The following is a 26,000-nucleotide window of genomic DNA, read 5'->3' as shown; positions in this document are numbered from 1 at the left end:
ACAAAACTTTTCCACATCTCTGCCATGCTAACCCTGCCCTCAGAGGAGCTGGCCGTGACACAGCTGCGTTGGCCACCTCTTGCTCCTCCTCTGCCTTCCCTCTGAGTCACTTCTAAGAGACTGGCCTGAAAGTGCTAAAAATGACCCCTCTTCCTCCTCCTCCTGGGCCACCTCCTCTTCCATCATCGCCCTAAGTGTTTTCTCCAAGGAGACATAGAAGTGGTATTGTAACGCTGATAACGGCGTCATCGCCACTGGCCATGTTGGTGGAGTACTCGAAACAGCGCAACAGGGCACACAGGTCTCGCATGGAGGCCCAGTCATTGGTGGTGAAGTGGTGCTGTTCCGCAGTGCGACTGACCCGTGCGTGCTGCAGCTGAAACTCCAATATGGCCTGCTGCTGCTCACACAGTCTGTCCAGCATGTGCAAGGTGGAGTTCCACCTGGTGAGCACGTCGCATATGAGGCGGTGAGCGGGAAGGCCGAAGTTACGCTGTAGCGCAGACAGGCGAGCAGCGGCAGGATGTGAATACCGGAAGCGCGTACAGACGGCCCGCACTTTATGCAGCAGCTCTGACATGTCGGGGTAGTTGTGAATGAACTTCTGCACCACCAAATTCAGCACATGCGCCAGGCAAGGGATGTGCGTCAAACCAGCTAGTCCCAGAGCTGCGACGAGATTTCACCCATTATCGCACACCACCAGGCCGGGCTTGAGGCTCACCGGCAGCAACCACTCGTCGGTCTGTTGTTCAATACCCCGCCACGACTCCTGCGGGTTTGGGGCCTGTCCCCCAAACATATGAGTTTCAGAATGGCCTGCTGACGTTTACCCCGGGCTGTGCTGAAGTTGGTGGTGAAGGTGTGTGGCTGACTGGATGAGCAGGTGGAAGAAGAGGAGGAGGGGGCTACAGGAGGCAAAGAATGTTGCCCTGCGATCTTTGGCGGCGGAAGGACGTGCGCCAAAGAGCTCTCCGCCTGGGGCCCAGCCGCCACTACATTTACCCAGTGTGCAGTTAAGGAGATATAGCGTCCCTGGCCGTGCTTACTGGTCCACGTATCTGTGGTTAGGTGGACCTTGCCACAGATGGCGTTGCGCAGTGCACACTTGATTTTATCGGATACTTGGTTGTGCAGGGAAGGCACGGCTCTCTTGGAGAAGTAGTGGCGGCTGGGAACAACATACTTTGGGACAGCAAGCGACATGAGCTGTTTGAAGTGGTCTGTGTCTACCAGCCTGAATGACAGCATTTCATAGGCCAGTAGTTTAGAAATGCTGGCATTCAGGGCCAGGGATCGAGGGTGGCTAGGTGGGAATTTACGCTTTCTCTCAAATGTTTGTGAGGTGGAGAGCTGAACGCTGCCGTGTGACATGGTGGAGATGCTTGGTGACGGAGGTGGTGGTGTTGGTGATACATCCTCTGTTTGCTGGGCGGCAGATGCCAACGTTCCTCCCGAGGCGGAGGAAGAGGCCGAGGCGGCAGCAGCAGAAGAGGTAGCAGGGGAAGCCTTAGTGAGTTTCTTGTTTTTAAGGTGTTTACTCCACTGCAGTTCATGCTTTGCATGCAGATGCCTGGTCATGCGGGTTGTGCTAAGGTTCAGAACGTTAATGCCTCGCTTCAGGCTCTGATGGCACATCGTGCAAACCACTCGGATCTTGTCGTCAGCACATTGTTTGAAGAACTGCCACGCCAAGGAACTCCTTGAAGCTGCCTTTGGGGTGCTCGGTCCCAGGTGGCGGTGGCCAGTAGCAGGCGAACTCTCTTGGCTGCGGGTGTTCTGCTTTTGCCCCCTGCTCCCTCTTTTGCTACGCTGTTGGCTCGGTCTCACCACTGCCTCTTCCTCCGAACTCTGAAAGTCAGTGGCACGACCTTCATTTCATGTGGGGTCTATGACCTCATCGTCCCCTGCATCGTCTTCCACCCAGTCTTCCTCCCTGACCTCCTGTTCAGTCTGCACACTGCAGAAAGACGCAGCAGTTGGCACCTGTGTTTCATCATCAGAGACGTGCTGAGGTGGTATTCCCATGTCCTCATCATCAGGAAACATAAGTGGTTGTGCGTCAGTGCATTCTATGTCTTCCACCGCTGGGGAAGGGCTAGGTGGATGCCCTTGGGAAACCCTGCCAGCAGAGTCTTCAAACAGCATAAGAGGCTGCTGCATAAGTTGAGGCTCAGACAGTTTCCCTGATATGCATGGGGGTGATGTGACAGACTGATGGGCTTGGTTTTCAGGCACCATCTGTGCGCTTTCTGCAGAAGACTGGGTGGGAGATAATGTGAACGTGCTGGATCCACTGTCGGCCACCCAATTGACTAATGCCTGTACCTGCTCAGGCCTTACCATCCTTAGAACGGCATTGGGCCCCACCAAATATCGCTGTAAATTCTGGCGGCTACTGGGACCTGAGGTAGTTGGTTCACTAGGACGTGTGGCTGTGGCAGAACTGCCACTTCCTCTCCCAGCACCAGAGGGTCCACTAACACCACCACGACCATGTCCGCGTCCCTTACTAGATGTTTTCCTCATTGTTACCGTTCACCACAATAAGAAAAAAATTATTTGGCCCAATATATTGAATTCAATTTCAGGCCTTTTTTTTTTTTTTACAGGCACCTAACACTATCTGGCTATCTATTTAGGTACCGTATTACACTAATACAGGCACAGCAGTAACCACAGATTTAGCTGAATATAAATTGTAGGCCTAGTATTTAGGCCCTGGATGACAGGTATCCCTTTTTACGGACAGAATTAGACTTGGAAATGCACGGTAGCATGTGACGTTATTGAAGATGACCCTATCAGCACCTTCAATGTAATATACCCTTTTACGGATAGATTTAAACTTGGCCTGCTACAGCAGAAACCACTGATTTAGGGAATTGCTAATTTGGGAATTGTATTTAAACCCAGAAAAAAAATATATCCTTTGCCAGACAGTATTACAATTGGCTAGCCACAGCTGAAACACCAGATTTAGGGTACTGCTATTTTGGCAATTGTATTTCACCGCTCAATAAAATAGCAAGCACAGCCAAGCCCCTGATGTAGGATATAGCAAAAAAAAACAAAAACACACTATTGATGGTTAAATGGACTTGGTGGCAGCTTGTGCTGGCGCACCACAAGACACAAAATGGCCGCCGATCACCCCAGAAAAAAGTGACAGAAAAACGCTCTGGGCAACCTAAAAACAATGAGCAATTAACCAGCAGAAGTTGAATGATACACAGCTGTAGATCGATCACTTCAGTAAGTGTTTTTGATGAGTAAATCCCTGGCTAATCTGGCCCTAACAGCAGCAGCTGCATCCTATCCCTACACTGATCAGAGCAGAGTGACGTGCGGCGCTACGTGACTCCAGCTTAAATAGAGGCTGGATCACATGCTGCACTGGCCAATCACAGCCATGCCAATAGTAGGCATGGCTGTGATGGCCTCTTGGGGCAAGTAGTATGACGCTTGTTGATTGTCTGCTTTGCAGCCTTTCAAAAAGCGCCAAGAAAGCACCGAACCCAGACTTTTACGTAAATGTTCGGGTTTGGGTCAGTGTCACGAACACCCCAAAATTCGGTACGAACCCGAACTATACAGTTCGGGTTCGCTCATCGCTACTAATTAGCTATAATAATATACATTTTATTGAGATACATGGTTAAAAAACATATAGTAAGAGATGACAAACATATCAATATCAAAAGTGCGGTACAACCCTGGGAGATATGGGTAAAAGGTATGACCTAAAAAAGAGCCTGGGAAGAGAATATAAAAATGGATCTATTGGGTAAGCATCTGATCAATAAAGTGCAAAAGTGCCATATGAGTAAAGTGCATAAGCAAACCCCATATAAACAGCAAAAATCGCGTCTCTCCCCTACTGAATGACTTGCAGATAGTACATATTGTGGACTGACCGTTAGTCAGAATAATATCTCCACAGGAAGATTGCAAACCCCGATGCCCGTTTCGGTGGAAAGCTTCCTCTGGGGGCACCTGTGCTGTTTATATGGGGTTTGCTTATGCACTTTACTCATATGGCACTTTTGCACTTTATTGATCAGATGCTTACCCAATAGATCCATCTTTATATTCTCTTCCCAGGCTCTTTTTTAGGTCATACCTTTTACCCATATCTCCCAGGGTTGTACCGCACTTTTGATATTGATATGTTTGTCATCTCTTACTATATGTTTTTTAACCATGTATCTGAATAAAATGTATATTATTATAGCTAATTAGTCTCAGTGTCCGATTTATAGGTTTTCCCATATATGTACAGAGCATGACAATTGTTGAGAAAACAGTGTGGCACTGCTATCTTTCCCCTTGATTCCAGTTAAATGTCACTTTTAATGCATGGGGTGTACTGGTGTGCTACCCGATGGTGCTCTGCCCTTCAGTAATGTCATACCAGAAAATGAAAAGAAAATATTCAGGCGGCACTCACCGATCAGTGCAACAGGCTTTTTTAATCCTCAAATGGATCGCTGGGTACATCAAAAGCTGAACACATGAGCAATTGTAACTGATTACATCAGTAGCTGAATGCATCCGTGACTGAATACATCAGGAATCTGAATACATCTATATAGCTGAGTACATAAAAAGCTGGATTCAAAAAGCTGAGTACATATAAGTGTGGCATGGGACGGACTTGCATACAGGCATGCAGTTCGGCCAGATGAAGCGCTGACGCGCGAAACGGCTGTCGTTGAATTTCAACCACTGCATGCCTGTATGTAAGTCCATCCCATGCCACACTTATATGTACTCAGCTTTTTGAATCCAGCTTTTTATGTACTCAGCTATATACATGTACCCAGCTTTCTGATGTATTCAGCCTTGGATGTATTCAGCTTCCTGATGTATTCAGTCACGGATGCATTCAGCTACTGATGTAATCAGTTACAATTGCTCATGTGTTCAGCTTTTGATGTACCCAGCAATCCATTTGAGGATTAAAAATACTTCAATTACTCTTACCGGTAATATGTTTTCCATGAGCCCATGACAGCACCTGTGAGAGATCCTCCTCCTTCCGGACAGGAAACAGGAACTTCCCAGATCTTTATATTGGTCCCATGCCTTCCACCTTCAGTATTTGACAAGATTCCTGGGACCAGCAACGCACCTATATATAGTGAAAACTAACAACATAGGCGAGAAAACATAATAGAAAAAAACTCTGCACCAAATATATGCCAGGCATATCTCTTCTTTGGCACCATACTAAAGAGTAAATTTCTCTCTCTCTTTTTTTTTTTTTTTTTTTTTTTCATCATCATTCTTTATAAATAAAAATCTTATTATTATTTTTTTTTTTTTTAAATAAGGGAGGGAATTATGTAGGTGCTGTCATGGGCTCATGGAAAACATATTACCGGTAAGAGTAATTGAAGTATTTCCATTACGCCCCATGACAGCACCTGTGAGAGACTAGACTAGATAACTATTAGGGAGGGACTACAGCCTGCAGCACCTTTCTCCCAAAAGACATATCCTGCACAGATGAAAGGTCCAACCTGTAGTGCTTGTAAAACGTAGAGGGGGAACTCCACGTTGCAGCCCTACAGATCTGTTCTATGGTAGCACACCCTTTTTCTGCCCAGGAAGAGGCTACTGCCCTAGTAGAATGGGCTGAAAAATCTGAAGGGACCTGACACTCTGATAGTGAATATGCCAAACCTATCGCTCTCTTGATCCATCTGGCTAAGGTACGGCTTGTAACCTTTGAGCCCCTGTTCTGACCCTAAAAAAGTGAACAAAGAGTTGCGGGGTTTTTCTAAAGTCCTTCGTAGACTCTAAATACGCACAGACACACCTTCTAACGTCTAAAGTATGAAAGGATCTTTCTCCCTCATTCTTTGGGTCCTGACAAAAGGAAGGGAGAACTATCTCCTGAGACTTATGGAATACAGACACTACTTTGGGCAGGAATGCAGGGTCTGGTTTGAAAACAATCCTATCCTCCAGAATCTGAGTATATGGTGGGGAAGAGGACAAGGCGGACAGCTCTCCTACTCGTCTGGCAGATGTAATGGCCACTAAAAATACGGTCTTATAGGATAACATCTTTAAGGGGATGTCCCCCAGAGGCTCAAACGGAGCCTTGGTAAGAGCAGAAAGAACCAGGTTAAGGTCCCAGGGGGCTGACTTAGATTTAACTATAGGACATAGTCTAGAGGACCCCCTAATGAACCTTTTGACCCAAGGATGAGTAGCCAATCGAAAGTCAAACAGGACACTCAGTGCTGAGACCTGCACCTTGAGAGTGCTGGGTTTAAGCTTTTTGTTAAGGCCTTCCTGCAAAAAGTTCAAAATTAACGGGATGTTGGGTGAGCTCAAGTCTAAGCCTGGACCTGCAAACCGAAGGAAGGTTTTCCATACTCTCAGATAGATTTCGGAGGTGACTTTTTTCCTACTAGCTAGGAGAGTCCCGATGACCTGTTCTGATAGGCCTCTAGACCTGAAGAATGTCCTCTCAAAATCCAAGCCGTCAGGTGGAGGTTCTTGACTTCCGGATGATGTAGAGGACCCTGATATAATAGGTCCTGTCTTTCTGGAAGCACCCAAGGATCGGCTATTGATAGTCTCCTCAACCAAGCAAACCAGACTCTTCTTGGCCAGAATGGTGCTATTAGTATCACCGTCGCCTGCTCCCCCCTGATCTTCTGGATCACTCTGGGCAATAGGCTGATGGGAGGAAACGCATAGACTAGGCCCTTCCCCCACGACTGTGAGAGCGCATCTGTGCCTATCGACTGATCCTCCCTGCTGAGAGAAAATAACTTTTTGCACTTTTTGTTTTCCACTGAGGCGAATAGATCTATCGTAGGGGATCCCCATAGGGCCTGTATTTGGTGAAACACTTCCTGATTTAGACACCAATTCGCCTGACTGAATCTGTGTCTGCTGAGAAAGTCCGCCTGGTGATTCTCTGAGCCTTTCAGGTGCACCGCTGAGAGAGACAGAACTTTCCTCTGTATTAACAAGAAAATCCTGGATGCCAGCTCCATTAGTTGATAGGATCTTGTCCCCCCTTGTTTGTTTATATAAGCCACCACCGAGGCGTTGTCTGATAGGATCCTGACATGCTTTTGGGACAAAAAAGGGAGACTTTTCTCTAGTGTGCACAGGACTGCTCTTAACTCCCTGGCATTTTGGGACTGAGCACTCTGGTCTCTTGACCAAGGACCTTGGAAAAACCCCAAAACTGAATGGGCCCCCCATCCCCAAGGGCTTGCGTCGGTGGTTATTATCAAGGGATCGTGTCTCACCCACTCTACCCCCCGACCGAGATTCGAAGCCTTTAGCCACCAAGCTAGGGACCGGGTTACTGAACCCGGGACCACAATCTTGTGATCCAGGGATAGCGACCTCCCATCCCATTTGGATAGAATGAGCCGTTGCAGTATTCTGGACCTGAATTGGGCCCATCTCACAGCCGGAATACAAGCCGTCATCAGACCCAGAATAGACATAGCTTTTCTTAAGGGGACTTCCTTGACCTTGCTGAAAGACCTGATCTTCTGCTGAATCCCCTCCTTCTTGTCTGCTGGAAGATAAGATTTCTGAGTCTGAGAGTCTAACAGGATGCCGAGGAAAACGCATCTGGATGTTGGAATCAGGGATGATTTGTCCCAATTTATTAACCAGCCCAGGTTCATCAGGATCCCCAGGACCTTCTGTATGTGAGATTTCAACTGCTCTGGGGACTGCCCTACCAAGAGAAGGTCGTCCAGGTATGAGACTATAATGATGTCCGACCTCCTTACTTCTGCCATTACCTCCGCCATCAGCTTTGTGAAGAGCCTCGGCGCCTGTGATACCCCAAAAGGAAGTGCTCTGAACTGTAAATGGACGATTGATTCCCCCATCTTTACTGCCACCCTCAGGTATTTTTGGGATCACGCAGTTGGGAAACAGATGGAGGACCGTGGAGGAGATGGACTCCATCCTGAATTTCTGGTAGGACAGATACTGGTTGAGACCTTTTAAATTTATAATCAGTCTGAACGTACCGTTGGGCTTGGGGACCAGAAATAGGGTTAAATAGAAACCCTCTCCTTGTTCGTCCTTGGGGACTGGGACAAGGACTGCCTTTTCCAGGAGGTTGTTTATTTCCTCCGAAAGTGCCACCTGTTTTGGAGAATTTTGATTTAAAGAAGTAACTTTGAATGTCCTGGGTGGTAGTCTCTTGAAGTCTAGGCGATAGCCTTCCTTTATAATATCCTTTACCCAGGCGCTTGCGGTAATATTTCGCCAGGCTGGAAAAAATAAAGAAAGACGACCGTCCACCTGGGGTCTGGCGTCATTGTTGAGTGGAACTTGATGTTTGAGGTCTGGGTTTAAACAGGACACTTTTTGATTTATCAGATCTCTACTCCCTCCTTTTCTTTGGATCCCCAAAAGCCTTCCTTCTTTCATTATTCCGAAATGGCTTCCCCTGTTTAGGAAAGGACGGTGCTGGAAATCCTTTCTTCTTATCGGATGCCTTATCTAAAATGTCATCTAAGGCTGATCCAAATAAAAAATCTCCTTGGCAAGGTAAGGCGCAAAGCTTAGATTTTGAAGCTACGTCGCCCTTCCACCCTTTCAACCATAACGACCTTCTGGCTGAATTGGATAGAGCAGCCGCCCTAGCGGAAAGCCTCAATGCGTCAGCGGAGGCATCAGAAATAAAGTTCACTGCCCTGGACATAGTTGGTATTGCCTCAAGCAACTGATCCCTAGGAGTCTTATTCTCTATATGAGACTCTAATTCCTCCAACCAGAGCTTTAATGACCTAGCCACCGAGGTAGTTGCTATATTTGGCTTAAAGGCAGAGGTGGAAGCTTCCCAATTCTTCCTTAAGTATGCGTCAGCCCTGTTGTCCATGGGATCTTTAAGGGACCCTAGATCCTCAAACGGGAGGGCTGACTTCTTATTTATCTTAGCTACAGGAGCGTCTACCCTTGGTACCTCCTGCCAAGCTGAGACCTCCTGATCATCAAAGGGGTACTTTCTCTTGACCGCTCTAGGGATAAAGAATTTTTTATCGGGCTTCTCCCATTCACGTTTAATCAGGTCCTTGATACAGTCCTGAATGGGGAAAACTCTAGACTTTTTGGGCTTAAGGCTCTCAAACATCAGCTCTGGTCTAGACCTGGACTCCTTTTCCTCCCCCAGCTCCATCGTGGATCTAACCGCCTTCAATAATAGGTCCGTATCTTCAGCTCTAAACAACGGCTTCCCTGTCAAATCCTCGGAAGAGGAATCTGAGTCTACAATAGCGCCCTCCTCAGACTCGGAGTCCATAGTATCCTCCGCTACCGCCTGGGCCCTCCTATGCCTGGATGAGCTAGGCAGGGATTTTCTAAGCTCCTCTACGGACGAACGGACTTCATTTTTTACTAAATCCTGGATACTCTGTAATAAAGATGGCGACTCCTCTGCCACTAACTTATCCAGACATGGCTGACAACAAGTCTTGGAGTAAGATGAATCCAACTTCCTCTTGCATATTCCACACTCCTTAGCTCTTTTGTGGGAAGCTTTCCTTGGGGCCTCTTTAGCCTGCATTTAATAAAACATCCCATCAGTTTAACCTGACCATAATAATAATAACTCCCCAAAGGGAGATGGCGGGGGTTAACCCCTCTTACCCCCAGGAGTACCATGCTGGATTCCAAAAGCTGCTCCTGTCTGTCGGTGCGCTGTTGTACATCCCCTTCTTCCTGCATCATCATGCTGTGTAAAGGGGGCCAATCGAGGGCTGTAGGTGCCGCTTGCGCCAGTCGATCCTGCTGCTACTCCCTCCACGCTGGCTGGCCGGCGTTCCCTTTTTCAAATGGGCCGCGCAGCACCCGCCATGTTTAGCTCCTCCCCTTCCAGCCGGTGGAACGCACGCGTCACTTCCGGTGCGACGCGCGCGTCCAGCACAGCCAGCCTCAATGAGAGGGAAGACGCAGCTCCCCCCTCATGCCGCGACTTCGCCGGCAGGCAGGGACACGAGGCAGCCCAGGCATCCCCCCATGGCTCCGAAGAAGGGAAAAAGAAAATGCAGACGCCGGGCTTCTCAACGGCTCCTAGTGGAGACTTACGCCGACAGGTACCTCCACTAGGTTTCGTCTTAACCCTAGAGGTCCTGCAGCCACAAAATAGACCTGGAAAGAAATCCTCCTGTCCCTGGACAGGAAACAGGAAAGAACTGAAGGTGGAAGGCATGGGACCAATATAAAGATCTGGGAAGTTCCTGTTTCCTGTCCGGAAGGAGGAGGATCTCTCACAGGTGCTGTCATGGGGCGTAATGGAAAAGCCTGTTGCACTGATCGGTGAGTGCCACCTGAATATTTTCTCTTCATTTTTTGGTATGTACAGAGCATGTCAGAAAGGGGTTAAACAGAAAAATTAAGAACTCAGAATGCACTGAGGAGAAGATAATGCAAATTTCTGGGTCCTTAAATGAAATACCCTTTCAGGGGAGCAGTGAAATAGGTCTAGGGGTGTATTTTCCTGGCTCTGTGATTATTTGCTTCTCCATAATAGCTAATTCAATCACATCTGTTCACATATGTGGCAGTTGCATCAACTGTAGCTGCATTTTAAATAAAAAATAATAGGAAAAAATGGCCCACAATTTAAAATGGCGATTTGGTGTCAAATAATATATAGTTCTAAGTGTGCTGTTCGCATCCACATTTCCAGTCCGCGGCCCCGAACTTTCGGTACGTGGCTCCGCCCAAAAAATAGAGCGTGTCCTATTCTTGTCCGCAGCTGCGGACAAGAATAGGAATCCTCTATATAGTGCCGGCCATGTGCGGTGTCAGTGATACGCACCTCCCGGAGGCCTGCAGCTTGCCCTTATCGCATTTGGCAGCATGTGAATGTACCATTGCCTCACTGTAGGATTCACATGTGATGCCTCTTCGATACATTGCTACTACAGGCCTGCATCACATAACGTTGACCATTGATTTTATCATTTTGTGTTATTAAAGTTTTCATCAATCTTTTTAGGTATCACATCATTTACTTAATGGCCCTGCGCAATTTCCTCCCTTAACAACCCCCTGTTGAACCCAGGAGGGAGAAGCGCGTTGGGGTATGAGGGAAACTCATTCTCTGGGATATGATAGAAACCCAGCTTTTTTGAGGGCTCAATAGGGCTAGCCAGGGGAGGTACGAGAACGGGGAGATTCCACCTTTAGGGGTCGTCCCCGGGCGGAGGCTTTAGCAAGGGAAACGACAGGGATGGTTATCCCCTAGTATCTTTCTCCTTGTATACCCTCCAAATACCACTAACTCACCTTGGCGGTCCCTAGTGTTTTATATACATACACTATCTGCGTACCAATACGATATGATATTTTATCAACTTTGGCACCATACTTACCCAGTTTAATCATCTGTAGATGAAGGGGCCTGGTCGGCTCTTGTCTATTTTTTGAGCAGAATAAAAGTTAAGTTTTAGAGGTCAAAGCATTTTTTTCCCTAAGCTTCTAGTTTTTGATATTTCTTGACCTTTGTCATCCAGCATAGACTCACTATTTTTGAATTGATATCATTTTATACCTCCATACACCTCACATTAATAATAAGAAACTCCATCATGTACCGAACACATCAACCATACGGTAATACGGTACACCCATTAATAATACCACTTAGGGGGAGGCCACATGGAGCGACATTGGAACAGCCAAGAACTGCTCCAGATTATATTTGTTGTGAGTGTCTGAATAATTGTACAGTGTTAGGGCCCATTCACACGTTCGTGGTGTATTGCGGATCCGCAATACACCCGGCCTGCACCTCACGTAGAACTGCCTATTCTTGTCCACAATTGCAGACAAAAATAGGATATGTTCGGGCCACGCTCCGGAAATGCGGATGTGGAGAGCACATAGTGTGCTCTCCGCATCTCTTCCGGCCCCATGGAGAATGAATGGGTCCAAACCCGTTTCTGATATTGCGGAACGGATGCGGACCCATTTGCGGACGTGTGAATGGACCCTTATACAGCGGCTTGATTCTGCTGTTTCACCCACAAAACAGAGTGTCCATTAAATGGCTGTGTGGGATTGTGAATCGAATCTTTAATGGACACACTAACCCTAAATCAGAGCTGCATTGCATTTAGTTGCTTCCTGTTTTACATAAACAGACTGTTGTCTTTATAAAGATTGAGAACAGACCATAAAATACCATCGCATTCACAAATGGCAAATCGGTAATAGTAAAATGGCTGATTGCATACTGATTACATAAACATATTTCTAAAACAACATTATCCTTTTATCTTTCATTGAATCCCCTTGAGTTGTTATCATAATGTTTTGTCTACAATCTACTCACAGAAATTTTCCATCTGGCTGTGTTCCAGAGTATAATTTTCGCTCAGCTTCTTCTCTGCTTGTGTTCCCATGGTACCATGCCATTTTTTCATGAGCAGTTGTAGCAATGAGTTTCTCCACCTGCGGGGCTTGGCTAATGATCGCTTGTTCCAAAGCATCTCCCTGTATTATCAATTGAGATTATATATAAAAAATATGAAAAAACTAATGGTGGTGCATTTAAATAGTAGCCTAACATCCAGAATATATATGACCCATGCTGATCGCTGAGAATCGTGGATGTCAGACAAGTGCTGATAATACCCTGAAGGCCTGTCTAATGATACTGTATGAGCATACCAGTAATATACTTTTAATGATGGTAGTATAATAATGAATGCACGCAATAGCAACATTGAACATAAGTTAAATGGGTTGTCCCATCTGGGATATGTATGGCATATACATAAGAAATGCCATAAATGTCCCATTGGTGTGGGTTCCACCTACTGTATCTCAAGAATGGGGATGTTGTCAAGCCCAGCCAGGAATAATGAAGTGGCTGTACATGTGCAGTTCTCTCCATACACTTTAAAGGTAATTCCAAAATATATATATCCACTATTTTTGGAAGTGGTGTTGCAGTGACCCCCTGAGGAGCTGGTTTGAAGATAGGAGTGGTAGTGAACTGATGAAGTGTTGTCACGGTGTACTCCCTTAGGCCGTTGCTCCCTAGGGATCGGTGCAATGGAAATATAGTACGGAAGAAGGAGGCCAGAGTTAAATGTAGCAAAGTCTTTTTACTAAGGCTACTTTCACACTTGCGCTAGCCTTTTCTGGCAGGCTGTTCCGGCAGGGGAACAGCATGCCGGATCCATGCTAGGGCAAGTCCACCATGCTGGTGAAAGTCCACTCCGGAGGTCTGGCTGCAGCAGGGCAAACATGCTGAGAGACGGCCAGACAAAAATCGCAGCATGCTGTAGTTTTATTCCGGCTACCACTCGGCATGGTTGCCGTGCTGCGGCCGGACATACGGCCCGCACCCATTATAGTGAATGGGGCTGGAGCGGACTTCCGCCAGCACGGTGGACTTGCGGTAGCATGGATCCGGAAGGCTGTCCGCCGACAGAACAGCCTGCCGGAAAAGGATACCGCAAGTGTGAAAGTATCTCTGGTGCAACAAAGAACTTGAAATACATACAGTAGCTTCAGGCTTTTGGTGGCGTTCTCCTCTGGCACCAGCAAGGATATGGAGGCAGTTTGGTTGGTGGCTCCAATTGTGTACTTAAGTGATACTAGCCTAGTCGTTATTTGGTGATAGGTGGCTGGTGTCTTCAGTATGTATTACATGACAGCAGGACCAGTGTTGTGTTTTTGTCAAGACTGTGATTGTGTTGTCGTGTAATACATACAGGAGTCAGAATGTGTCGCATCAACTGTATTTACTTGAATAGGAGACTAGAAAAACGGATAAAACTAATACTAAATCAACCCCCTCCCCCCCACTAATATTACAAAGTCAATACATTTTTCTGATACATAACTAATTCAACCAGCCCACTCTTACCAATAGAGGAGGAATAGGGAGGTTAACCCTGTTCCTGCTAACCTTTGCCATTTCTTCCTTGCTGGTAGCAACTGCCAGGAAACAAACAATAATACATAACCATACAATTTGTAGTACACCCAGGTCTGGGGTACTACACTCTTGAAGTGAATGGAGAGAGCCTTGCATACATGCCCACTTCTGGCTGGGCACAATTCTGACATTCTTGATTAGGTCCCAAAGGTAGACATACACCAATGAGATGAGATTGCTCTTTTATGAACTGCCCATTTAATGAACTCCAAGTGCAGGAGTTTTTATTGTTTGAGTAACCTAAATACAATTATTATGGAATAGATTTCAAAATATTGAATATTATACAACATAAAATAAAGCAAAAAATGTATGTCAGATCCATATAAATAAGTGGAGAACATTTCTGATTTGCTCTTCGTTTTCAACTACCAGCAATTTCAGTATCCACATCATACAGTGTAACTCAGTGAACTCCATGACGTAAGGGGTTGGCCACTTTCTGGCTACTGTTAACCAATGTGTATGTGCGATGATGATATGGCACTTACAAATTTAGCCTTTGTTAATATTCTGTGCAGTTTGCTATATACAGTGCTGCCCAAAATTATTCACACCCCCGGCAAATTTTGACTTAGTTACTTTTATTCAACCAGCAAGTAATTTTTTGACAGGAAATGACATAGGTGTCTCCCAAAAGATAATAAGACGATGTACAAAAGGCATTATTGTGGAAAAAAAAAAACATTTCTCAGCTTTTATTTACATTTGAGCAAAAAGTGTACAGTCCAAAATTATTTATACCCTTCTCAATAATCAATAGAAAAGCCTTTATTGGCTATTACAGCAATCAAACGCTTCCTATAATTGCAGACAAGCTTTTTGCATGTCTCCACAGGTATTTTTGCCCATTCATCTTTAGCAATGAGCTCCAGATCTTTCAGGTTGGAGGGTTTTCTTGCCATTACCCTGATCTTTAGCTCCTTCCACAGATTCTCAATTGGATTCAAGTCTGGACTCTGGCTGGGCCACTCCAAAACATTAATGTTTTTGTCTGCTACCCATTTCTTCACCACTTTTGCTGTGTGTTTTGGGTCATTGTCATGCTGAAATGTCCACTGGTGCCCAAGGCCAAGTATCTCTGCAGACTGCCTGATGTTGTCGTTAAGAATCCTCATGTATTGCTCTTTTTTCATGGTGCCATTTACTGTGATTAGGTTCCCTGGTCCATTGGCTGAAAAACACCCCCAAAGCATTAGGTTCCCACCACCATGTTTGACAGTGGGGATGGCGTTCTTTGGGTTGAAGGCTTCTCCTTTTTTACGCCAAATGAAGGAAACCTCATTAAGACCAAACAATTACATTTTTGTTTCATCTGACCATAACACAGAAGACCAGAAGTCTTCTTCTTTGTCCAGATGAGCTTTTGCAAAGGCCAAGCGAGCTTTTGTGTGCCTTATTACTTGCTGGTTGAATAAAATTAACTAAGTCAAAATTTGCCAGGGGTATGAATAATTATGGGCAGCACTGTAAAACATAAGACATGCCCCCTTGTTAGGCAGATCTTCTGTCCGCAAAGATGGTTGCTGATGGAGGTTCATGTGACCAGACAAATAACTTAGTCTCCGCCATTCAGACACAAGAAGTCTGCACTGAACTTGAAACAATGCGAGTACAGGTGGCATATGCAGTGTATTTTAATGGAGGTGACATCACATGGAGGTGATTTATTTGACTGGTCACATGATCCTCCATCAGCAGCCATGGTCAGGACCTCCATGTGGACAGCACAAATGACTTGACAAACAAAGGGGTATACCTTATGAAATATAGAAAATTACACAGCATTTCAACAAAGGCTAAAAAGTGGCCAATATTTTGCACCTCGGCCACCTGAGCACATGTAAGTCCACACCGGGAGCTCTGCTTAACCCAGCACTGACAGTCTTTCAAACTTGCAGAGTTGTGTGTTCTTTTTACCTCATTGAGCCAATATTGCATGCGAGTGAGCAATAGAAATCATACTCACAAGTTGCTGGTGCAAAACCTTTTGTTTCTTTTATTTCTTTAATTCATTCCAGTATAAAATGATACATCATGAGTGATGCTGAGACAGACATCATTCACACCTCCTGCCCTCCACGTGACGTTTTGGGAGAACACGAACACATGAGTAAGGGTGCATGTTCTCCCTGTCACGAACCAGCAGGTGTGAACCCACTGTGCCACCTGTCCCACTTCCTCTAAGGGCGTTGTCTAAGTGTACCCCTCAATTCTTCACAGTACCCCTGATGGTGGGGATAGACTTTCCTGAGGGGTACACCAGTTCGCTACCTCTAGAGGGGGGTAGGCAGACAAGGCAGCTGGTCCAGACGGACCAGGAGGTACCTGAGTAGGTACCAGAAGTACAAGCGTAGTCAAGCAGGCGGGGTAATTAACAGGAGCAACGGCGCTGGACCGAAGGATGATGCAGAGGCGTAGTCAGACAGGAAAAACGTCAGGGCAGGCAGCACAAGAACAGGTCAGGCAATCCGGCTTGGCAGCAGGAGAGTCAAGGCAAGCAGACAAGGATCAGACGAGTAGCAGAATCCAGGAACAAGGTAATAGTCAGGAGCACACGTGAGTATCAGGAGCTTTGCAAACACAAGGACTTTAACACTGAGGCATCTGGGAATGAGGCTGAGCCACTTTAGTACCTGCAGGAGAGCCCAGGGAGTGATGCGCGCCACCCCTAGGGCAGTGTAACAAGAAACCAGCAGGAAGAATGCTGTGGCCAGGGCTGAGTGGAACCTGTGGAGCAGAATTTTCAGCACCACAGCACGCACAGCGACAGAGCCCAGGACTGCAGCGGTGGACGGAAGGATCACCACTGAGCACGGCGCCCAGGACCACGGCGGTAAGTGGGGGAACAGCGGCGTGCAGCAGCCACTGTTAACAAATATCATGTGGCGAGGATGTGTGAACAATGTATGTCTCAATGTCCCTCATGATGTACAATTTTATACTGGAATGAATTAAAAAAATAAAAGAAACAAAAGGTTTTGTACCAGCAACTTGTAAGTATGATTTCGATTGCTCAATCACATACAATATTGGCAAAATCAGGTAAAAATAACACACAAGACAAAAAGTGGCCAACCACCTTTAATGAAGACTAATCAGAACATCAATTGTCAGAGTTCTAATAAAAGATCAACGCAATGGTGTGAATTTTTATGAATGCTTTAGGGTACTTTCACACTAGCGTTATTCTTTTCCGATATTGAAATCCGGTAAAGGGTCTTAATACCGGAAAAAAATGCATCAGTTTTGTCCCAATACATTCTGAATGGAAAGCAATCCATTCAGTATGCATCAGGATGTCTTCCGTTCCGTCTCTTCTACGGTATTTGACTGGACAAAATACCGCAGCATGCCAAAATCCCGGCACACTACCGCACTTGAAATGTATTAATGCCGGATCCAGTACCAAGTGTTCTGGAAATTGGCGCATCGCCGGATCCAGTTTTCCGGTCTGCGCATGCACAGCTCTTTCTAGTTTTGAAAAAATTAAATACAAGATCCATCTTGTAAAAAAAAGATATCCGTTTGCATACGGATTTCCGGATCCGGCAGGCAGCTTCGGCAACAGAACTGCCTGTCGGATTATTCTAACGCTAGTGTGAAAGTACCCTTAGTAGCAGAGGAAGACTGAAACTTCATTACCAGTAATGAATTTAGTGGATTTTAAAAAGCTTTCACTAGATTAATAAAGTAGGTTAGAATTGTAAATATCCCTTTACATGGGATGACATAGCAGGCGATTGTTGAGAAGGAAGCGTTCCTTCCCAGTAACTGTCTGCTCGTCAGCGAAGGAGACCGCCTCATTTACATACAGCGATCCCTTCCACAGATGTGGAGGAGTGATCGTTAATGCCATCGCCCCGCTCTTCCCCATACTGACTAGTATTTGCCGGTTTCAGATGCTGTTTACACAAAACAATCTACTGCTGGCAAACGATAATTTTTGTGACCCCATGAATGATCTTTAACCCAATAAATGAGTGTTTCACTGGTTCATCGGGTAATCGGCTGCACATTTACACCACCAGATAATCGCCAACAAGCGTTCCTATGAACGCTTGTTAGTGATTATCTGTGGATATTCGGCCTGAGTAAAGGGCTCTTAAATCACATAAACAACTTATCAAAATGAGAAGTTCTTCCCTAAGGCCCTTTTACATTGCCCAAGCATTAGGCAGATCGTTGCTAACAAGTAGGGATGAGCAAATCGACTTCAGATGAAACATCTGAAGTCGATTTGCATAAAACTTTGTTTCAATACTGTAATGAGCGAGAGCTCCGTACAGTATTAATTTGTATTGGCTCTGATGAGCCTAAGTTATTACTTTGTGAAGTCTCGCAAGACTTCGCATAATAACTTCAGAAATTGATTTATATTGTAAAAAAAACATTTCCAGAACTCTATTTTGAATGTTTCATCAGAAGTCGATTCGCTCATCCCAACTAGCAAGCATTCATGGGAATGCTCGTTATCGATGATCGGCTGGTGTAAAGGTGCTGCTGATTACCAGATTAACGAGCTAAATAAGATTACGATTGTTTGTGCAGACACTACATCGTTTCCTAGCAGTAGATCAGGCCATCTAAACAACAATGATTCTGCATGGAGATGAGCAATGGCATTAGCAGCAATCACTCCTCCCCATACTGTGGAGGAGATTGCTGCATGTAAATGCAGCGGTCTCCTTCACTGATGGACAGGTAGTTGCTGAGAAGGAACACTTCCTAACAATCGTCTGCTAATTAGTAAAGGAGCCATTAGCAAAATCTAGATTATAATAGAAAGAATGGGCGAGCACTCATACATTTGGTCTCAGATTGACGTATGCAGAAAATTTATTAAACAATCCCTACACATATCCCCAAGAAATATCTAAAACAATAAAACAATCAAGATAATATACAGTAGCATATAATACATAAAGTTTCAAATGGTTCTAGTTGCACACCTGGACTTTGTATGCCACTATTTCTACATGCAACCGTTTCTACATGCAAATAGAGTCTCCTCTATACCTCTGTCCAAGGGTAGAAAAGTTAAATGTCACTTCAGGTAATAACGTTGCACTTGTCACAGAACCACAATATATTCCTATGTTATCCGATAGATTCAAGTGACACTGTACCTAAAGTCTCTCTTTAACCACCTCAGCCCCCCTAGCTTAAACTCCCTTAATGACCAGGCCACTTTTTACACTTCTGCACTACACTACTTTCACCGTTTATTGCTCGGTCATGCAACTTACCACCCAAATTAATTTTACCTCCCTTTCTTCTCACTAATAGAGCTTTCATTTGGTGGTATTTCATTGCTGCTGACATTTTTACTTTTTTTTGTTATTAATTGAAATTTAACGAAGTTTTTGCAAAAAAATGACATTTTTCACTTTCAGTTGTAAAATTTTTCTAAAAAAATGACATCCATATATAAATTTTTCTCTAAATTTATTGTTCTACATGTCTTTGATAAAAAAAAAATGTTTGGGTAAAAAAAAAAAATGGTTTGGGTAAAAGTTATAGCGTTTACAAACTATGGTACAAAAATTTGAATTTCCGCTTTTTGAAGCAGCTCTGACTTTCTGAGCACCTGTCATGTTTCCTGAGGTTCTACAATGCCCAGACAGTAGAAGAACCCCACAAATGACCCCATTTTGGAAAGTAGACACCCTAAGGTATTTGCTGATGGGCATAGTGAGTTCATAGAACTTTTTATTTTTTGTCACAAGTTAGCGGAAAATGATGATTTATTTTTTATTTATTTTTCCTTACAAAGTCTCATATTCCACTAACTTGTGACAAAAAATAAAAACTTCCATGAACTCACTATGCCCATCACGAAATACCTTGGGGTGTCTTCTTTCCAAAATGGGGTCACTTGTGGGGTAGTTATACTGCCCTGGCATTCTAGGGGCCCTAATGATGGTAAGTAGTTTGAAATCAAAATGTGTAAAAAATGACCTGTGAAATCCTAAAGGTGCTCTTTGGAATATGGGCCCCTTTGCCCACCTAGGCTGCAAAAAAGTGTCACACATCTGGTATCGCCGTACTCAGGAGAGGTTGGGCAATGTGTTTTGGGGTGTCATTTTACATATACCCATGCTGGGTGAGAGAAATATCTCGGCAAAAGACAACTTTTCCCATTTTTTTTATACAAAGTTGGCATTTGACGAAGATATTTCTCTCACCCAGCATAGGTATATGTAAAATGAAACCCCAAAACACATTCCCCAACTTCTCCCGAGTACGGTAATACCAGATGTGTGACACTTTTTTGCAGCCTAGATGCGCAAAGGGGCCCACATTCCTTTTAGGAGGGCATTTTTAGACATTTGGATCCCAGACTTCTTCTAATGCTTTAGGGCCCCTAAAATGCCAGGGCAGTATAAATACCCCACATGTGACCCCATTTTGGAAAGAAGACACCCCAAGGTATTCAAGGAGGGGCATGGTGAGTTCATAGAAATTATTTTTTTTTTGCCACAAGTTAGCGGAAATTGATATTTTTTTGTTTTTTCTCATAAAGTCTCAGTTTCCGCTAACTTGGGACAAAAATTTAAATCTTTTATGGACTCAATATGCACCTCAGTGAATACCTTGGGGTGTCTTCTTTCCAAAATGGGGTAATTTGTGGGGTGTTTGTACTGCCCTGGTATTTGAGGGTCTCCGCAATCATTACATGTATGGCCAGCATTAGGAGTTTCTGCTATTCTCCTTATATTGAACATACGGGTAATGAGATATTTTTTTTCGTTCAGCCTCTGGGCTGAAAGAAAAAATGAACGGCACAGATTTCTTCATTCGCATCGATCAATGTGGATGAAAAAATCTCTGCCAAAAATAAAAAGGAGGGGAAAGGCTTCTGCCAGGACATAGGAGCTCCGCCCAACATCCATACCCACTAAGCTCGTATGCCCTGGCAAACCCGATTTCTCCATTCACATCAATCGATGTGGATGAATAAATCATTGCCGGGATTTTTTATATTTTTTTTATATACAAAGTGTTTGCCAAAGTATATGAACACCGCCGGCTCCTCAGCTCATATGCCTCGGCAAACATATCTTTTACTGCAGAGGAGAAATCTCGTCTTGCAGCGCCGCATACACTGACTTTCCTGTAATCTGACAGCAGCGCAATGCTTCTGTCAGAATGCACATCAGTGCTGCAGCTAGTCGATCGGTTGGTCCACCTGGAAGGTAAAAAAAACAAAACAAAAAAGAAAAAAAACAGGCTGCAACGCAATAAATTTATTAACTTTATAATAACATTTGAACGGAACATATAAACTTTATTTAACTTTTTGAACTGAACGTTAACTTTTTTGCTTACCTTTTTTTTTGTTGTGTTTTTTTTTTTTACCTTTATAGGGCAAACCTCTCCTTCCCCATGGGACAATGTGCAAAGCGCAAATCGCGCAAAGATGTGGCGAAGTACATTATGCACTTTATCCCAGGTGAAAGGAGAGGTTTGCAGCAGCTGTGAGTGAAAGGGCCCTAATAGCCCTGTGTGCCTGTCCTGTGAGATGCAATCCCTATGCTAAGTGTACCTGTGTGTGGTACTTCCGGAAACACTCCCCTAAGCATAGGGCAGGGTGGTCAGGGCAGTCAGGACAGAAATAGCGGGTGTCACGCCTTATTCCACTCCTGCTACAGACACGACATCTTTTTCGGGGTGACGGTTGGGTTGAGGTACCAGCAACGACATTGGGGAAATGTCGCTCGTGTAGACGGCTCACTACACTGGTGGTTGGGGCCACGGAACCTCCTGGATACAGGAGGTTCGCGATGATCTCTTCCTGAAATTTGAGGAAGGATCCCGTTCTCCCAGCCTTACTGTAGAGAACAAAACTATTGTACATCGCCAATTGAATCAAATATACATACACCTTCTTATACCAGCGTCTGGTGCGTCGGGAAACTAAATAGGGAGCCAACATCTGGTCATTGAAGTCCACCCCTCCCATGAGCGCATTATAGTCGTGGACTGAGAGGGGCTTTTCAATGACACTGGTTGCCCGTTCAATTTGTATTGTCGTGTCTGCCTGAATGGAGGAGAGCATGTAAACGTCACGCTTGTCTCTCCATTTCACCGCGAGCAGTTCTTCGTTACACAAGGCAGCCCTCTCCCCCCTTGCAAGACGGGTGGTAACGAGCCGTTGGGGGAAGCCCCGGCGACTAGGTCGCACGGTGCCACAGCAGCCAATCTGTTCTAGGAACAAATGCCTGAAGAGGGGCACACTTGTGTAAAAATTGTCCACATAAAGATGGTACCCCTTGCCAAATAAGGGTGACACCAAGTCCCAGACTGTCTTCCCACTGCTCCCCAAGTAGTCAGGGCAACCGACCGGCTCCAGGGTCTGATCTTTTCCCTCATAGATCCGAAATTTGTGGGTATAGCCTGTGGCCCTTTCACAGAGCTTATACAATTTGACCCCGTACCGTCTACGCAGATGTTTTGCTCAGGGGTATACAAATCTGCAAATTTGTTGTTGAAGTGGTCTATGAGGGGCCGAATTTTGTGGAGCCGGTCAAAAGCTGGGTGGCATCTGGGACGGGAGGTGGTGTTGTCGCTAAAGTGCAGGAAACGCAGGATGGCCTCAAATCGTGCCCTGGACATAGCAGCAGAGAACATGGGCATGTGATGAATGGGTTCGTGGACCAATATGACCACAATTCATGCTTTTTGGTTAGACCCCTGTTGAAGAGAAGGCCCAGAAATTTTTTGAATTCGGAAACTTAGACTGGTTTCCACCGGAATGGCTGGGCATAATAGCTTCCCGGGTTGGCGGCTATAAATTGAGTGGCATACCGATTTTTTTCTGCCACGACTATGTCCAAGAGCTCCGCAGTCAAGAACAGCTCAAAAAATCCCAGTGCCGAACCGATATGAGCTGTCTCAACCCGAACTCCAGACTGGGCGGTGAAAGGGGGAACTACAGGTGCGGCTGAAGTTGGCGACTGCCAATCAGGGTTTGCCAGCACCTCAGGGACTCTAGGGGCTCTACGGGCCTGTCTGTGCGGTGGCTGCGACGGGGTAACTATTGCACGTGCCACCGTACCAGCTTTAACTGCCCTTCTGGTGCTCGCCACTTCACCATGTTGTACGGCAGTGCTGGTACTAGGTCCAGGGAGGGCTGCGCTGCTGGTGTATGTCTCACCACGTAATCAGACAGCGCCAGCCCCACTCTGCTGCTCTTAAAGCGGATCCTGCGCAACCTGTGGTCTAGCAACAAGGGGCCGGGTACGCCTGGTGCTATCAGGGACCTCAACCTCCTCGTCCGAACTATGGGTCAGACTGCCACTGCTTTCTACAGGTTCATAGTCTGACCCGCTAGATTCGTCAGATGAGGGTTCCCATTCCTCATCCGACTGGGTCAGAAGCCTGTAGGCCTCTTCAGAAGAATACCCCCTGTTTGATATTTAGACTACTAAATTTAGGGGTATTCCCTGAGACTACCCAAGAAAAAAAGCAAGCCTGTCTTACAAATGGAAGGCTAGCGAAGTACCGGAGGCCGCTGCGATTGATAAAAAATATCAAAACTGATTTTTTTATCGCCGCAGCGCTTGTAAAGTGATTGTGCAGTGATCAAAAAAATAATAATTTTTTGTCACTGCAGTTGCTCTCCTCGAGCCAAGCAAGTTTAAATCTCGCGGGAGTAACTTCAAAAAATCACAGGAGTTCACACTCTGTACCGCAAATATCTTTTGATACAAGAATCGAAGAGAAGAATATTTGTTCCTTTTCTTTTTCTTCAAGATTCTTTCTGTATGGCCATACAGTTTATAGGAGGACTTTTAATGCGGGTACGTCCACTTGTTTCACCAGACGCGTTTCGGGTAGATTCACTCTCCCTTCCTCAGTGGTCAAGTTTCTTTGATTAAATCAAGATTGCAAACACCTGCTGTTCAAGCTGTTTTCAATTAGCAAAGGAATGGTCCCATAGTGCGTTTTCTTTATATTTCTCCTTGCGTTTTTTATGCGTTTTTTTGCCTGAATGTTCCAATCAGTGCAATATACTACTGTATGTCATAAAAACGTTGTATATGGTTGCTTATGGTCAGAAACACCAATTCTTTCATAATAATGGTGGCAACATAGAATTCCATGTATAACAGTGATAATGCCATACATGTACTATTCACATATAAATACTAAAATATGTCCTACAAAATTTGTGTTAAAATCTGTATAATAAAATTATAACATTATAATGGAATTTGATAGATGAAAATGGGTGGGTATCTCGAAACCAAGGACACATCGCAGCGCCGATTAAAAACGGCCTGGCATGCGAAGTGCCATCGGTGACGAGACACCCATCCTACATGAATCCAAAAATCTCTAAATCAGAGTTAAGGCCTTTTGGTAGCAAGGACGCAAATTCATAGATGGAGAAGGTAGATAACTCCGGAGGAGTCGCATTTGAGACCGTCTTCTATCTCCCACTTGAAGTTGAGTTGAGGAGACAGTGGTCGTCAGACGAGGTTTCTTATTCAGTCTACAACCCATGCATCTCCCGCATTTATAGAAACCCTTCAAGTTTAGCCAAGTTCCTGAAAAGCTCATCTTGTTCTGTTTCCATGGTTTTACAGTGGGAGCCACTTTAATACCTAGATTGAGTGCCTTAGTAAAGGTAATTGATGGGACAGTTGGGAGCAAATGTCCTGTCGTTTTGTCACTCAGGACATGATGCCAGTGGGTTTTGATGATTTTCTGAATCTTCCTATAACTCTAATTAAATGAAGAATTACTCTTATAGCATCTTCCTTACTCTGTTCCTTTTCCTTTTCCTTTTCTATGTTGCCACCATTATTATGAAAGAATTGGTGTTTCTGACCATAAGCAACCATATACAATGTTTTTATAACATACAGTAGTATATTGCACTGATTGGAACATTCAGGCAAAAAAACGCATATAATCCAAAAAAAAACGCATAAAAAACGCAAGGAGAAATATAAAGAAAACGCACTATAAGACCATTCCTTTGCTAATTGAAAACAGCTTGAACAGCAGGTGTTTGCGATCTTGATTTATTCAAATAAAGTATAAAAATGGAGGCTAGGCGGGCAAACACTTGACCACTGAGGAAGGGAGAGTGAATCTACCCGAAACGCGTCTGGTGAAACAAGTGAACGTACCCGCATTAAAAGTCCTCCTATAAACTGTATGGCCATACAGAAAGAATCTTGAAGAAAAAGAAAAGGAACAAATATTCTTCTCTTCGATTCTTGTATCGAAAGATATTTGCGGTACAGAGCGTGAACTCCCGCGATCTTTTGAAGTTACTCCCGCGAGATTTAAAATTGCTTGGCTCGCCGGCAAAATACTCAGAGCTCCGCACCAAGCGATCGGGAGACACCTGGTACCATACGGTAAGCTGAATACCGACAAAGATCTTACCTTTATTGCTAAAGGATATTTAAAGAGAGACTTTAGGTACAGTGTCACTTGAATCTATCGGATAACATAGGAATATATTGCGGTTCTGTGACAAGTGCAACGTTATTACCTGAAGTGACATTTAACTTTTCTACCCTTGGACAGAGGTATAGAGGAGACTCTTTTTGCATGTAGAAACGGTTGCATGTAGAAATAGTGGCATACAAAGTCCAGGTGTTCAACTAGAACCATATGAAACTTTATGTATTATATGCTACTGTATATTATCTTGATTGTTTTATTGTTTTAGATCTTTTATGGGGATATGTGTAGGGATTGTTTAATAAATTTTCTGCATACTTCAATCTGAGACCAAATGTATGAGTGCTCGCCCATTCTTTCTATTACCATTTTTTAACCGAGGATTGGGTGTTCCCCTTTATTTGAGCTTGTAGCACCATACCAGAGCTAATTACGAGTGAGCCACCTCAACCTATTGTAATTAAATATCTAGATTATATTAACTAAGTAAGGCCTCTTTCACACAAGCGTGTCCAGATAAGGTCCGGATGCGTTGCGGCAAACTCGCGCGAGTAGGTACCCAATTGCAGTAAGTTTTGACTGCGATTGCGTTCCGTTGTTCAGTTTTTATCGCGCC

General features: G+C 44.8%; 1 protein-coding gene across 2 annotated transcripts in view; it reads right to left on the bottom strand.

Annotated features, from left to right (window-relative positions):
- LOC120989581 (tyrosine-protein kinase ZAP-70) overlaps positions 1–26,000 on the bottom strand; it is an 824,733-nt gene that overhangs the window by 493,359 nt on the left and 305,374 nt on the right. For both annotated transcript variants that reach the window (XM_040417781.1, XM_040417780.1), the window contains one exon: positions 12,341–12,501. In XM_040417781.1, the coding sequence (XP_040273715.1) occupies positions 12,341–12,501 (161 nt within the window). The remainder of the gene's footprint in view (positions 1–12,340; positions 12,502–26,000) is intronic.

The sequence above is a fragment of the Bufo bufo genome, chromosome 2 (genome assembly GCF_905171765.1).
Source record: "Bufo bufo chromosome 2, aBufBuf1.1, whole genome shotgun sequence".
NCBI lineage: Eukaryota > Metazoa > Chordata > Amphibia > Anura > Bufonidae > Bufo > Bufo bufo.
The sequence above is the reverse complement of the archived record's forward strand: the minus strand, read 5'-3'. Positions and strand labels throughout refer to the sequence as shown.